The sequence below is a fragment of the Lethenteron reissneri genome, chromosome 57, assembly GCF_015708825.2.
Source record: "Lethenteron reissneri isolate LAM-NWPU_2019-01 chromosome 57, ASM1570882v1, whole genome shotgun sequence".
NCBI classification, from domain to species: domain Eukaryota; kingdom Metazoa; phylum Chordata; class Hyperoartia; order Petromyzontiformes; family Petromyzontidae; genus Lethenteron; species Lethenteron reissneri.
Window position 1 is genome coordinate 5475059 of NC_083835.1, and position 14480 is coordinate 5489538.

Genomic DNA, 14480 nt, shown 5'->3' on the forward strand with positions numbered 1-14480 from the left:
GGTTGGCTACATGCCGCGCGAAAGAAGCTCACCATTCGCACGCACAACATACGCACACGCGTGCAACATACACACGCGTACAACATACGCTCGCACAATATACGCACGTATGGACGTACGTACAACATACGCCACGTGCGTTCACAAACGCGCACGTGCAACATAGGCACATACATACACACACACGCACGCACAACATAGGCAAACACATACACACGCACACGTACAACAAACGCACCTACAACATACGCACATACATACACACGCACAACCCGCCGCTAACCCTTAACCCCCCTCCCCGCCCCCCCTCCCCGCCCCGCCGATCGTCCACGCAGGCGAGAGCCTTGGGCCCAACGGGGCCATCCCTCCGAGCGGCGCGGGGCCCCAGACCTCGACACGCTTCCCCGACTTCCTCGAAGCCGTGCAGGGCACCGCCGGGGAGCTGGGCGCGTTGGAGGGCGCCGACGGCATGGGCGTCGACGGCGAGGACTCCCTGATGCCCTCGCTGCAGGAGGCGCTGAGCTCCGACCTGCTGAGCGACGTGGAGTCGGTGCTGAACCCCTCGAAGCTGGAGCAGGAGAACCTCCTCACGTGGCTCTGAGTGCCGTCGCTTCCCGTCGCTTGCGGCCAAAGGGCGCGCTCGCGCTCGTGATGGCGAGGTCGCTGGCGGGAGTTGGATGGGTGGTGGCGGTGGCGGTGCGTGGAAGAGGCGGGCGGGCGGTGGGTTGGGTTGGATTTCTTCCAGTTCGGTGTGGTTCAGGTGTGGTTCAGGTGTGGCGGACGGAGGGGGAGAGGGGAGGCTGCAAGGATGTCGAAGGTCAGGAAGGGTCAGCGGGTCGCCAAGTCGTTGGGTAAGGAAGGGGGCTGCTTTGTAAAAAGAAAAGTGAAATAACGGGTGCTTCAAAAAAATGTTAACACTCTTTATGGGACTCTCGTTTTTAGTGCAAAACGAACGGATACTAATACACTGCAACATGATAACAAATGTAATGTCAATAGCTTCAAAGAGTCCTCCACTCGTTCGCCACCGTTGGCAATGCTTGCCCCGGAATCTTCTCCAGGTGGTCTCCAGAGCCCCGGTTGGCACACTTCTCGTGGTTATTGTTGCAAATTCTCAAAAGTCTTAACCCACTTTATTTTTTTTGACGGATCCTGCAATTGTTTTCTTTTGGGGCGTCTCCGTTTGGAGGCCGCCCTGAACCGCGGTCACCTCACGGCCGCAGCTCGGCGGTGGAGATAACGGAGGTTTGGCCGCAACTATCGGCGTCCGAGGCCGTCGACGAGCCCTTTGATCGCCGCGCCGATTCAACCGGATGGAAAACGATCGCCCCAACCGGCGTGGGGAATTCCGCGATTCCCGTGGCGGGAGCGTGCGGCGAAAGCGGCGGCCGCTTATATGGCAACCGCCGTTGAAAGCCCTCGCCGTGGGGCCTTAGCTACTCCTAGTCACGTGCCTACCTGCGTTGCATCCTACCAGCTGATGGGGCGGGGGAGGTTCCAGGAGAAAACTTAAGCCCGGAGCTGAACGATCCGCAAAACGTCGAGAGGGTTGGGGGGGGGGGCGGAGCGGGGCAGGGGCCTTCCAGCCAAGCGTTTTTTTGTTTTTGACGGTGGTCGGTGTAGCGAGCGAGCCCAGGAGCAATCAGGATATCGGCCCAGCTTTGGAAGCATCGCAATGAAATAAAATCTAAAATCTTTTTTTTCCAAAATATACATGTTAACAACAAACAAACGCCGGCTTAAAGAAGATGAAAGGAGTGGAATCACTCGGGTCTCCGATAATTGGGAGGGCCGCGCAAGTGACAATGATGGCAACAGGGGTGGGTTGTGGGCGAGGGTGTGTGTAGGTGTGTGTGTAGGTGTGTGTGTGTAGGGGTGGGTGTGTGTGTGTGTGGGTGTGTGTGGGTGTGTGTGGGTGTGTGTGGGTGTGTGTGGGTGTGTGTAGGTGTGTGTGTGTGTAGGTTTGGGTGTGCGGGTGTGTGTAGGTGTGTGTGGGTGTGTGTGGGTGTGTGTAGGTGTGTGTCGGTGTGGGCAAGGGACGTTTGACTGCGCCGGTGTGGGATTGTTAAGAGAGGCAGGGCCAGGCCAGGCAGTATTGTGCCGTAGGTATTTTTGGTATTCGTTAATTTGTATTATTTCTACTCTTGTTATTCGTCGCCCGATTTCTACCTATATATTTTGATTGTCCCATTGGAGTCGAGCCCTCGACACGGAGACGCTGCCACGCTGCCACGCGTGATGGGGACAGCCCCGCACGCCCACCCTCAGCCCCACCGCCCCCCAGAACACGACGACGTAGAACTACTTCTGAAATCTCTTCAGGAGGTTTTTCACGTCTTCGAAGAGCACGCACGCACGCACGCCCCCCGCTGCTTTAAGTTCCGTAAGTAATGAATGTTTCGTCGCACGTGGCAGTACCCTGGGCCCGAAATAATAACCATAGTTTTAATTGACAAAGCGCCGCTTAAACAATCGTTCTCGGGGCACTGAGAACGATTGTTAAATTGCATTTTGTTTTTTGTTCTTCCACTCTTTGCAATTGTATATCCCGGCCGTGCTGTCGGGCGCGGCGGCGTTGTCTTCTTGGCGTGCGTTGATGGAAATCCATTCGGAGCGGTCACGGGGCAGCGCAGTCCCTACTCACTCCCGCCTGCTCCCTCTCTCTCCCCTCCTCCCTCCCCTCCCCTCTCCTCCCTCCCCTCTCCTCCCTCCCCCTCCGCGTGGTGGTGAACAGTCCCGTGGAACTATTTTTTTCCTCTCTCGAGGCTCCATCCGGTGAGCTGTGGTCCTTGCGTAACAGTAGGTGGCACCACTTAACCAACCGATCTCTCGTCCTCTCGCGCCGCGACAAACGAGTATTTTATCATTCTGAGGGGGCGGTATTTAGGCAATTTTCAAAGCGAGGTGAGCCGTCACATTCAATGCGACTTTTTTGTTGTTTGGTCTTGCAGTCATTGTGGTGATGGGGGCTGAAGGCCTTGAATTTTGCACAAACGTGAGAAGACTTTTAACATAAAACCCCATTAAAATAAAGTATCAAGGGGTTTCAATCGGAGGGTTCTGCGCTAAAGCGATGGGCGTCAAGGCTCTGCGAGCCTCCAAACAGCAGCCTTTAGTCACTGCTGGAAATTCCACATTCCTATGCCGGGCGTTAGGATTTTTAAAATACGACAAACCCAATTTTTTGTGGGACTTCCCACAAACTGGTACTCATTTAAGCGACACTGGATTGATGATGGGCTGTGGATTCTAAGTATGCTGACGACGATGATGGGTGTGGAATTACAAAGGGCTGTACTTGTACATTTGCGTGTGCCGTATTTCAACAGCGAATAGGGGCCGGGTCCCTGCGTAGCGGCGTGACGGTACGCACTCTGACCTTTCGCTCCTCTTCCATCGACTTGACGTGAGTTATCGTGGCCCCCCCCCCCCCCCACGTCACGGACGGACACACATACTGATTGACGGACACACGGATGGACACACACACTGATGGACATACGGATGGACACGCATACTGATGGACGGACACACGTACTGATTGACGGACACGCGGATGGACACACGTACTGATTGACGGACACGTGGATGGACACACACTGATTGACGGACACACGGATGGACACACACACTGATGGACATACGGATGGACACACATACTGATGGACGGACACACACACTGATGGACGGACACGCGGATGGACGTACGAACGGACAGACAGATGGACAGACGGACGGGCGGACGGACGGACATGTGGACGGAGGGGGTCGTCAGACACAGTTCAGTGATAACCTCGCGTTCCGCGGTGCGCATCTAAGAAGGAAGATGATCCAGAACATTGTTGCCACGTGGTACGGAGCGGACGGCGTTTTTTTGTTTGTTTAATTCTGAGCAGTTTCTCAAGAATGCAAATGTTGACTCAGTTTGGGGGGTGGGGGGCGAGTTGAAGGATTGGCGACACCGCAGTTGATAGACGCGAGGAGAGAGAGAGAGGTCACCCGGAGGTCACCCCGAGAGGGAAGGTGACGGCGTCGGAAAAAGATGCGAGTCTGTGCGCGCTCGCGCGCGCGCGTGTGTGTGTGTGCGTGTGTGTTGAACAATATTGTGGGGAGCGGTGGTGCAGCAGGTTTAACACGTAGGCTTTCGCGACCAATATGAAAAATACATGTTTTATGGGTTAGATCGCGTAAATGTGTCGTGAAACCCGCCACCACCCGACACAATCTGAGTGCTACACGTTGTGGATTCACTCGTAACGAATTGGCACGTTCTGTTTACGTGACAACCCTTACAAATTGGCTGTGTCGGGTGGTGGCGGGTTTAACGACACATTTATATATGTATACACGATCTAACCCAACAAAACTTCTATTAGCGCTACGCTGTGCTACGAACCCGGCCAGCTGAGTTCCTTTCCCGCTCACAGCCAACACCGGTGACGATGATTTTAACCGTTCCTGGGCTTCACCCCCCCCCCCTTAGGTCGACTCAGCCTAAAATGAGTACCTGGGTGCGGTGTGTAGTCAACATCGCCACTGGGGGAGACTAAGGGCGTCCGGGCGTGGTGTTGGCCACCCCAGCCTCTCGTGCTGCCGTGCCGCCTTTCGTAGGTGACACTCGCTAACAGCACTCGCCCCGACAGTCTGCCGAGGCTTCACGGAGGGAGGGGGGACCTTTGTCTTTGTATGGTCAACTTCTACGCAGCCGACTGCGCTCTTCTGAGTTGCGGGGCGCGGGGGAAGCGACGTCAAACTAACGCACGGAATGCAACGCGTCGTCTCTTTAACGAAGCGGGCGAACTGACACGGCAGCCACGGTAAAGCCTGTCGCAGGGTTTAGCCGGGGCGCGGTAGTTAACGTCTCGCCGCCGCAACGCCCCGGATTCGAACCCGGCAGCGGCGCCGGCTCGGCATCTCGCCGACCTCTGCCCTGTGAGCGACCCAGACCACCCAAGAGCCGCAAAAAAAAAAAACAGATCTTGCGATGATCTTTGTTCGATGTACCCGGCCGCACGCGGTAGAGTGTGCGCGCGCGCGCGTGTGTGTGTGCGTGAGCGCTTCCTCCTTGGAGACACAAATTTTGGCTAAACAGTTCCTTGGCGATCGGGGTTTGCTTAACCCCTAGCGACCGGGGATAATGCGTTGGGCGCTACAACGCACACACGTCGAGTATTTGCAAAAGCGTGTAAATAGGAAGAGGCACAAACACCGCAGAGACGCCTACTACGAGGCATCGGGTGTGCAGTAGACTCGCACAGAAAGCCATAGACACACACAGAGACCCATAGACTCACACAGAAAGCCATAGACACACACAGAGACCCATAGACTCACACAGAGACCCGTAGACTCACACAGAGACCCGTAGACTCACGCAGAGACCCGTAGACTCACACAGAGACCCGTAGACTCACGCACAGAGACCCGTAGACTCGCACAGAGACCCATACACTCACACAGAGACCTGTAGACTCACGCAGAGACCCATAGACTCACACACAGAGACCCGTAGACTCACACAGAGACCTGTAGACTCACGCAGAGACCCGTAGACTAGCGCAGAGACCCGTAGACTCACGCACAGAGACCCATAGACTCACACACAGAAACCCGTAGACTCACACACAGAGACCCATAGACTCGCACACAGAGACCCATAGACTCGCGCACAGAGACCCATAGACTCACGCAGAGACCCATAGACTCACACACAGAAACCCGTAGACTCACACACAGAAACCCGTAGACTCACACACAGAGACCCATAGACTCGCACACAGAGACCCATAGACTCGCACACAGAGACCCATAGACTCGCACACAGAGACCCATAGACTCACGCAGAGACCCGTAGACTCGCACAGAGACCCATACACTCACACAGAGACCTGTAGACTCACGCAGAGACCCATAGACTCACACACAGAGACCCGTAGACTCACACAGAGACCGGTAGACTCACGCAGAGATCCGTAGACTCGCGCAGAGACCCGTAGACTCACGCACAGAGACCCATAGACTCACACACAGAAACCCGTAGACTCACACACAGAGACCCATAGACTCACACACAGAGACCCATAGACTAGCGCACAGAGACCCATAGACTCACGCAGAGACCCATAGACTCACACACAGAAACCCGTAGACTCACACACAGAGACTCATAGACTCGCGCACAAAGACCCATAGACTCACATACAGAGATCCATAGACTCACGCAGAGACCCATAGACTCACACACAGAAACCCGTAGACTCACACACAGAAACCCATAGACTCGCACACAGAGACCCATAGACTCACGCAGAGACCCGTAGACCCACGCAGAGACCCATAGACTCACACACAGAGACCCATAGACTCACACACACAGAGACCCGTAGACTCACACACAGAGACCCATAGACTCACACACGGAGACCCGTAGACTCACACACAGAGACCCATAGACTCACACAGAGACCCGTAGACTCACACAGAGACCCGTAGACTCACACAGAGACCCGTAGACTCACACAGAGACCCGTAGACTCACACACAGAGACCCGTAGACTCACGCACAGAGACCCATAGACTCACGCACAGAGACCCGTAGACTCACGCACAGATACCCGTAGACACACACAGAGACCCGTAGACTCACACACAGAGACCCGTAGACTCACACACAGAGACCCGTAGACTCACGCACAGATACCCGTAGACACACACAGAGACCCGTAGACTCACACACAGAGACCCGTAGACTCACACACACACAGATACCCGTAGACTCACGCACAGAGACCCATAGACACACACAGAGATCCGTAGACTCACGCACAGAGACCCGTAGACTCTCACGTCTGTCCTGGAGAACAGAACCCTGCGTGTGTCGCCCGGCAGGGTTCTATTTCTCGTTGTCGCTAAAACCTTTTTTGTTAATATTGGACGTGGATTTGCGCCGTTGGCTTTCAAACGTTCCGATCTCGAAGCCGTAGAAGAATATTTTTCCATCGCGGTATTTTGAAAACCCAAAGGCTCTTAGGGCTTTCGAATAGGCGGGAAGAAACCCCGAAACAAACCTCGTAAACATTCTTCTCCCTGGCGCTACTTTGTGCGTTGCTGCATGCCTTCACCTGGGGAATCTTGCGGAGGAGGCGGCGTCATCGTAGTTGTCATCGCCGCCCATCAACCGCCCTCAACCGCCGCCATCAATCGCCGCCCTCGTTTTGAAATCTCGTCAAACGGTTGCGCGGAATTCCGGCCGGCGTTCGCGACGAAGTCGCACGGCGCAAGTCGACGATCGCGAGCGGTCGTCGTTGTTGCGACGGTGGTGGTTGCGGCGGTGGTGGTGACGGTGACGGTGGTGGTAGCGGTGGTGGTGACGGTGGTGGTGGCGGTGGTGGTGGCGGTGGTGATAGCGGTGGCGGTGTTGCTGCTGCGTTAATCTTTTAAACAGTGACCGCCATTCATGCCTGAGGTTTTAGTTATTTTTTTTACTGACACACACACGCCTCTCTCTCGCCATTGTGTGACAGATCTGCTAGCCACCGCCACCACCAGGAGTTAATTTTAAAACTTAACCCATCGTCATCGTCATCATCATCATCATCATCGTCGTCGCTATTACATGCGCCACCGCATCGTCGCCGCGAGCCAAGAGTTGGTGTTTTATCCGGACGCTCCCCCACACCCGTCTCCCGCCAGAGGAATGTGGAATTTCCAACACTAGCACAGAGTCGCCCCAGTGGAGTTCAGTTTACTCTTGCTGCCCCCCCCCCCACCGACATGAGGTGCCGCCACTGTCTGGCAAGTCGACAGCGAAATGTTCTTTGGGCAGGCCGCCCACCGCCACAGGAATGTGGAATTGCCATCGCCGATGGACGCGCGCGCGTCAAAGCCGGCCGTTTAGATTTCTGTTTTTTTTCTTTCACACGTGTACAAAGGACAAGGCTGACTTGTGCGAGTCTAACGTAGAAAGTGACGATGGTGATGATGATGATAATTGTGCACAGCCCTCTTGTCAATCTGCCGCTGGTTTGAGGGCCTTCGCGAACCGCACCGGTCACCAGAAGGGGCCGCCGTGGCCACACGCCGGTCAGTGTGGTGGGTTGGTGAACGGATCGGCAGCGGAGGAAAACCGAGGACCGGTTCGAATACACTGGTCAACACACTTTTTCTGGCATAAGGTATTCTAACGGTTTTAAGGTAATTTTGGGGTGCTGATTCCAAATCTGGCATGAGTTTTTGTCTATCGCATCAGGTTTTTTGAGATATAAAATATTGCATTTTCAATTAAAACTGCAGAAGAAAAATCATAAGTGACAGAGTTAATTTAGGGTAAAATCAATGAAAATGGGGTATGCCGATAGCATAAAATGAGATGTGATAGAGCAAATCTGAGAACAGATTTGGAATCAGCACCCTGAAATTAGTCTAAAATAGCTGCAAAGTTCAGGCCAGAAATTTTTTTTTATTGACCAGTGATATCACTCCCCCGCCTCACCCCCTCCCCCACGCATGATCTATCCACTGCTAGATGAAGGCCAGCCCTCCCGCAGTGCCACACCTGAGTATATATATTTTTTCCCTTCCTCCCCACGAACTTAGTACCGTATTTTATCTGTCCCGGAGGAATGATGGGCCCAAGGTTGATTGGCGACAACTCCGTAGCCGCAGCACCCACGACACCTGATCGCGTAAAATGCAATCGGCACGAATAACAAAAAACTCCTCCTCCTTACAAAGCCTCCGCCCGGCGAAAAATTTACAAATTGCAAACTGACATTTATATCCTGGGAATATGGTTTGTTTGTTATTTTAGTTTTTCAACCGTACCTCCGCGCGGTTACGTTTCCCCGTGGCGCCCGCTTGTCTCTTCAATTTGCGGTGGACCATGGCGACGATACGGTACGGTCCTTCGCAACAAAAAAAACATTTTTAAAAGGTTGAAGCGTGAAAAATAAAAAAACACGTGAAAAGTGGAAACATCACCGACGGGAAAATGAAAGAAAAGCTGAATTTTAACGGTCGGAAAGAGGGCGAAATTGAATTAAATGTGCCGAACCCGCGGAAAAAACCATCCGAACGGTACTCGGAATGAAAATTTCCGCTTTATAAAAAACATTGAATATCGCCTCGTTTACCGCATACCTTTTTATAGACGTGCTGCTTTTGATACCCCCTTGTTTCTTTTAGATGTAGGAATGACGATAAATATTCGAGTTATTTTTCTCTATAACCGCGCGTGTGTATATAAAGTGTTCGTCCGAAATGCATTCACGACAGTGCCTTAATGTTTAAGCATGACGTAGTTTAGCCGTGTATTTTTATACGAAATCCTTTTTAAAAAAAGTAAGAAAAACCGTTTAAAAAAAATATTAAATATTATTACATTACAAGCTAGTCTTAATTTGTCGGAGTTTTTTTTTTACGGAAATATATTCGAACTTTTTGTTGTTGTTGCCTCATTCGTGTCGACGAATTCCAGGAAACGTAGTTTGCGTATCAAAGAGAGAGAAATGTTGAGGCATTTTAAAAGTACATTTTTTAAAAACAAACATTTGCCTCATTTTTGTTCTTTTTATAGTTGAGTTTTTTTTTTCTAGAGGGTAAACAAAAAGTATACACCGAATCTGTATTTATTGTATTAATCACGAGTTGAGGGTTTAGCTGTAGCCCCCCCCCCCCCAGTTAAAGGTACCTACCCGCGGACAAAGCTGCTGTACATTTGACATTTTTACCACGCAAACAAGAGCGTTGTCGTTTTCCCGATTGTGTGTGTCCAGCATAAGCGCATTCGCATCACGAAGGTGTAACCACGCACGGGCCGTTTGGCGTCGGAGCGAGTGAGCGGTGGTGTTTTTTTTTATCCTTTATATTAAGTTCACTTGCTTGCTTGCGCGCTTACGACCGTGCAAATCTTTCGGTCGTTTTTTAACCCACTTCCCGTGATCCAATCGAGCTGACATTTTGCACACAGACTCGTTGTGCGTGACAATTTATTTTCGTGAAAAAATGTTTCAAAAATTTTCCACTTTTTAGGAATTTTTTTTTTTACTATTAAATTTAAAATACCAATGTGATAAAAATGAAACTCTTACTCAAGAAAAACAGAAATGAATAATAAAATAAAACCGATGCCACGCATATAAAGGATTTATAGTGAAAAACTTAGTTTTTACGGGTTAATTTTTTTACTATCGGCAAGACTTTCCCGCCAAAAGTGAGCGAGCGAGCGGTCGTTTGTTTAACCAATCGCAGCCAAACCTGGGAGTGACGTCACAGTGCTCCCATGAGCGGTCGCACCGATTGGCCGAGGCACGGATCCACTTGTAAGAACTCGCACGCGATTGGATATTCTCTCGCTCTCTCGCCGTCGGATACGTCTGTGGCGCCAGACGTGCTCTTAAGGGACAGCGAAAACGTCTTTTTACCGTGAATTTTTGTTTTGTTGTTTAAGTGTTATTTTCTACAAGAGGAATGCACCCGCGTTCCGGGGATTGTGTTTTAGCGACGGAATTACTTCCAGAATTCTCTCGGCGTTGCCCGTTGTTGTGCGTCAAGTCCTCTCCTGTTGCGAGAGACTTCGCGCGTGGCAACTTTGTGTTGTCGGTGTTCTTGTGGGGCTTTTTTTTTACACTACAGGCCAACACAAAGCAATATCCATTCAAATCAACCAGTTTTTGCCTGCCTCTCAAGACTGCCTGCCGACTCGCGTTCGAGGTACAAAACGTTTGTCCAATTGCATAACTTGTATTTCAAATGAAGTGAGATTTTTTAATTGTTATTGCTGTATTATTGTTGTTGTTGTTACTTGGCTGAGACCAAACCCGTTGTTATCAAGTGACTTCAGTTACGACCTCGTGCCCGAATGTGTAATGAGGTCACCGTTGTCCGTTTTAGACATCGGCCGTGAATTCCAGTAATTTACGGAGACGTTTAGTCCAATTAGGTTCTTCCATCGGTGACGAAAGAGATAATAATGGGTGGTACGATCCGGCCCACCCTCACCACCTCACCCTCACCGATCTCTTTCCCCCACTCCCACCCACCCCTTCCCCGGCAAAGATCGATGGCGTTCTGAGGGTCGTGGTTTCGATTAAAACGAAAAGAAGACACGTGGTGAGAATGACAGCGCCTCCAGTGGCTGTGGCGGGCGGGCCGGCTCGACGACGTACAACATATCCCGAATTGAACAAGCGTCCCGTTTGAATGGTGTGTGTTGCGAGCTTTAAAGGAATCGATGATTTCGGTCGCTTTCAAATGGATGGATTTGTTCGCCCAATGCGTATAATAGCCGGCACGGTTACCGTCGTCGATGCTGCCCGAAGCGATGGCCGTGCGTTGAGACTTTGCTTTTGTATTTTTCACTACAAACCTGCCTCATTGAATGACGCCAATGGGGAGTTTTCATTCATGTATACACACGTTTATATTTAGTTACTTAATGCTGTTGTTACGTTACACAGCAAGCCGCACGTTAGGAAGCGCGCAACGTGATACCAAAACGTCGCGACGGCCGACCGGAAATTCGATGTGCGACTGCGGTTTTAAAACGGACGCGTTTAGAATGTTGAGTTTGAGCCTTTGGGGGGGGGGTGGGTGGGGAAGTAGAGTCTAAATCAAATGACAGGGACTCCTCTGCTTGCAAACGAGTTAAGTTCCAGAGGTGTCTGTTCGCAAGTTGATTTGTTCGTAAGTCCAACTTTACTCCTGTCGATTCCCAACACTCTGTACGGGATGTACACTAAACACAGGGAATGGCTTTACAAGATGTATAATCTCCTGCAGATGTAGATGCCACTGGTTCTTCACGTTCTGTAGATGTAGATGCCACTGGTTCTTCATGTTGTGTAGATGTAGATGCCGCTGGTTATTGATGTTCTGCAGATGTAGATGCCACTGGTTCTTCACGTTCTGCAGATGTAGATGCCACTGGTTCTTCACGTTCTGCAGATGTAGATGCCACTGGTTCTTCACGTTCTGCAGATGTAGATGCCACTGGTTCTTCATGTTCTGTAGATGTAGATGCCGCTGGTTATTGATGTTCTGCAGATGTAGATGCCGCTGGTTCTTCATGTTCTGCAGATGTAGATGCCACTGGTTCTTCATGTTCTGCAGATGTAGATGCCATTGGTTCTTCATGTTCTGCAGATGCCGCTGGTTATTGACGTTCTGCAGATGTAGATGCCGCTGGTTCTTCACGTTTTGCAGATGTAGATTCCACTGGTTCTTCACTTTCTGCAGATGTAGATGACACTGGTCCTTCACGTTCTGCAGATGTAGATGCCACTGGTTCTTCACGTTCTGGATATGTAGATGCCACTGATTCTTTACGTTCTGCAGATGTAGATGCTGCTGGTTCTTCACGTTCTGCAGATGTAGATGCCATTGGTTCTTCGCGTTCTACAGATGTAGATGCCACTGGTTCTTCACGTTCTACAGATGTAGATGCCACCACCGCCATCTATTGCGCGGCGGCTTGAACTTACGACTCTCGATCTGAACAGACAACTGGACATACGGACATGTTTCTTCGTATCTCGGAAAGTTCGTAAGTCCCATGTTCGGAAGGAGAGGAGTTCTTGTATTTCCCGCTGCTGCTGTTGCTGCTGCCGCATTGACAGTGGTGAACAAGCAAAAAATAAACAACAACAACAATACACCCCAACACATTGGTCAAATAATAAACGCTCGTCGCCTTAGAAAGAACAGTGCTGGTTCCTCTCGCTCTGTACGGCGGCGGTGGTAGTAGCAGTTAGTCGTAGTAATTAGTGGTAGTTAGTAGTAGTTATTAGTAATAGATGCATTCCAAAAAAGAAAGGGGCGCGCAACACTACACCGCACGGGGAGACTGCTGCCTGTTTTGTTTCTTTTCATCGTCGTCGTCGTCGTCGTCATCATCGTGCAGTCACACCGCATGAAGAAACGTGAGCGGGTGGTGGCTCCGCGCATCGCGACGTGAACCCCTTCCCCGACCCGCGTCCTTCCCAAAGTCGTCTTTTTTCTGGGGCCCAGCGGTCTTTTATTTTTTTTCGCGGCTTCGCCTTCGCTGCCTCTCAGCGGCAGTGGCGGTGGTCGAGATAGAACCGCCCCCCATAAAAAATACGTTGCGGGTGTCGTAGCGACATTCTAGCGCGTGTCGAAAGCAACTTTACAATCGGGCTGTCTTGACGATTGTCTCTCGACTCGCTGCTCAATCTCACGGACTTCATAATTATCGGCGAGCTCGATTTAAAATGAACAACCTTGCCACACCCAGCCCACCCACCAAACAGCGGTACGAATCGGGAACGAGCGGCGTTGACATGTCCGAACGGCCACGCAGACGCCTATTGCAAGTCTGCATCGACCGCATTTGCTTGCGGTAAGACACGGGTTGGCTACGTACGGCGCGACGGACGTTCAACGTACATATGTACGAAACACGCAAAAAGCTGCCTCGCATTGTCCTTGAAACTGATTGGCCTAAACCAGAGTCGGCCTCCTTTTTGTGGCTTTGCCTCGCCGGCGCTGGTGAAGGACCAAAAGGACGCCAAATAGGCGAGCGGTACAAGGACCATGCAAACACGCCCGAAGCATTCAATGGCTCTGTTATTAGAATCGATTACCACCAAGCCACCATGCGGAAATAGGAAGTTTAATAGGATACGTTGAACCGGACCGTAAAATAACGTTTTTTTGGCCAAAATTATTTGCAAAGCCCCCTTTTGTTGTTGTTGTTGCAAGCGTGGGTGTACTTTGACACGGCCACAATTTTTTAAACGCTCGGCGCGCCTTGCGAACAAATTATTTTTATCGCGCGTGACATCGGTCTCGTGGCGGGCGGCTCCCGTCGGTGATTTTAAACGACGACGTGATGATGATGATGACGACGATGATGACGAGTGCGTGCGTCACCCTGTGTCGCACGACGAATAACGGTGACGTTGCGGACTTTGCCGCGTGTGCGTGCGTCGAGGTGATCCGGTCTTCGTGCATCGCGCCTCCCACCGTTTTGCAAACGGCTCCTGTGCTCCGTGTTTTATTCCTTGCGTCGCATTCGTTGTCATCGCATTCTCTGTAAATAAAATATATTTTTGTGTCGCCTGGAGCAGCAGCAGCAGCAGCAACGTCGTCGTCGTCGTCATGACGATTATTATTTTTGTATTAACTTTTTATGTACTTGACGATGAAACTTATGTAACTTTGAACAATAAAAGGTACTACGTTAGTTAGCATTTCCCGTCTGCGCGTCGTCGATTTGCCGATTTCAAATCGCGATGTCACTGCAACGCCACCACGCCAACCCAATGTGGTGGTGGTGGTGGCTGAAGTGGTAGTGGTGGTGGTGGCTGAGGTGGTGGTGGCGGTGGTGGTGGCGGTGGTGGCGGTGGTGGTGGCGGCGGTGGTGGTGGCTGAGGTGGTGGTGGCGGTGGCTGTGGTGGTAGTGGTGGCGGTGGTGGTGGCGGTGGTGGTGGTGGCGGCGGTGGTGGTGGCTGAGGTGGTGGTGG

The 14480-nt window shown here is 51.5% G+C and overlaps 1 protein-coding gene across 2 annotated transcripts in view; it reads left to right on the plus strand.

The window, feature by feature from the left end:
• Nucleotides 1-14209, plus strand: part of LOC133357275 (transcriptional coactivator YAP1-like) — a 54913-nt gene extending 40704 nt beyond the window's left edge. For both annotated transcript variants that reach the window (XM_061575141.1, XM_061575142.1), the window contains one exon: nt 336-14209. In XM_061575141.1, the coding sequence (XP_061431125.1) occupies nt 336-601 (266 nt within the window). In that variant the 3' untranslated portion in view covers nt 602-14209. The remainder of the gene's footprint in view (nt 1-335) is intronic.
• The last annotated feature ends 271 nt before the right edge of the window (nt 14210-14480 follow it).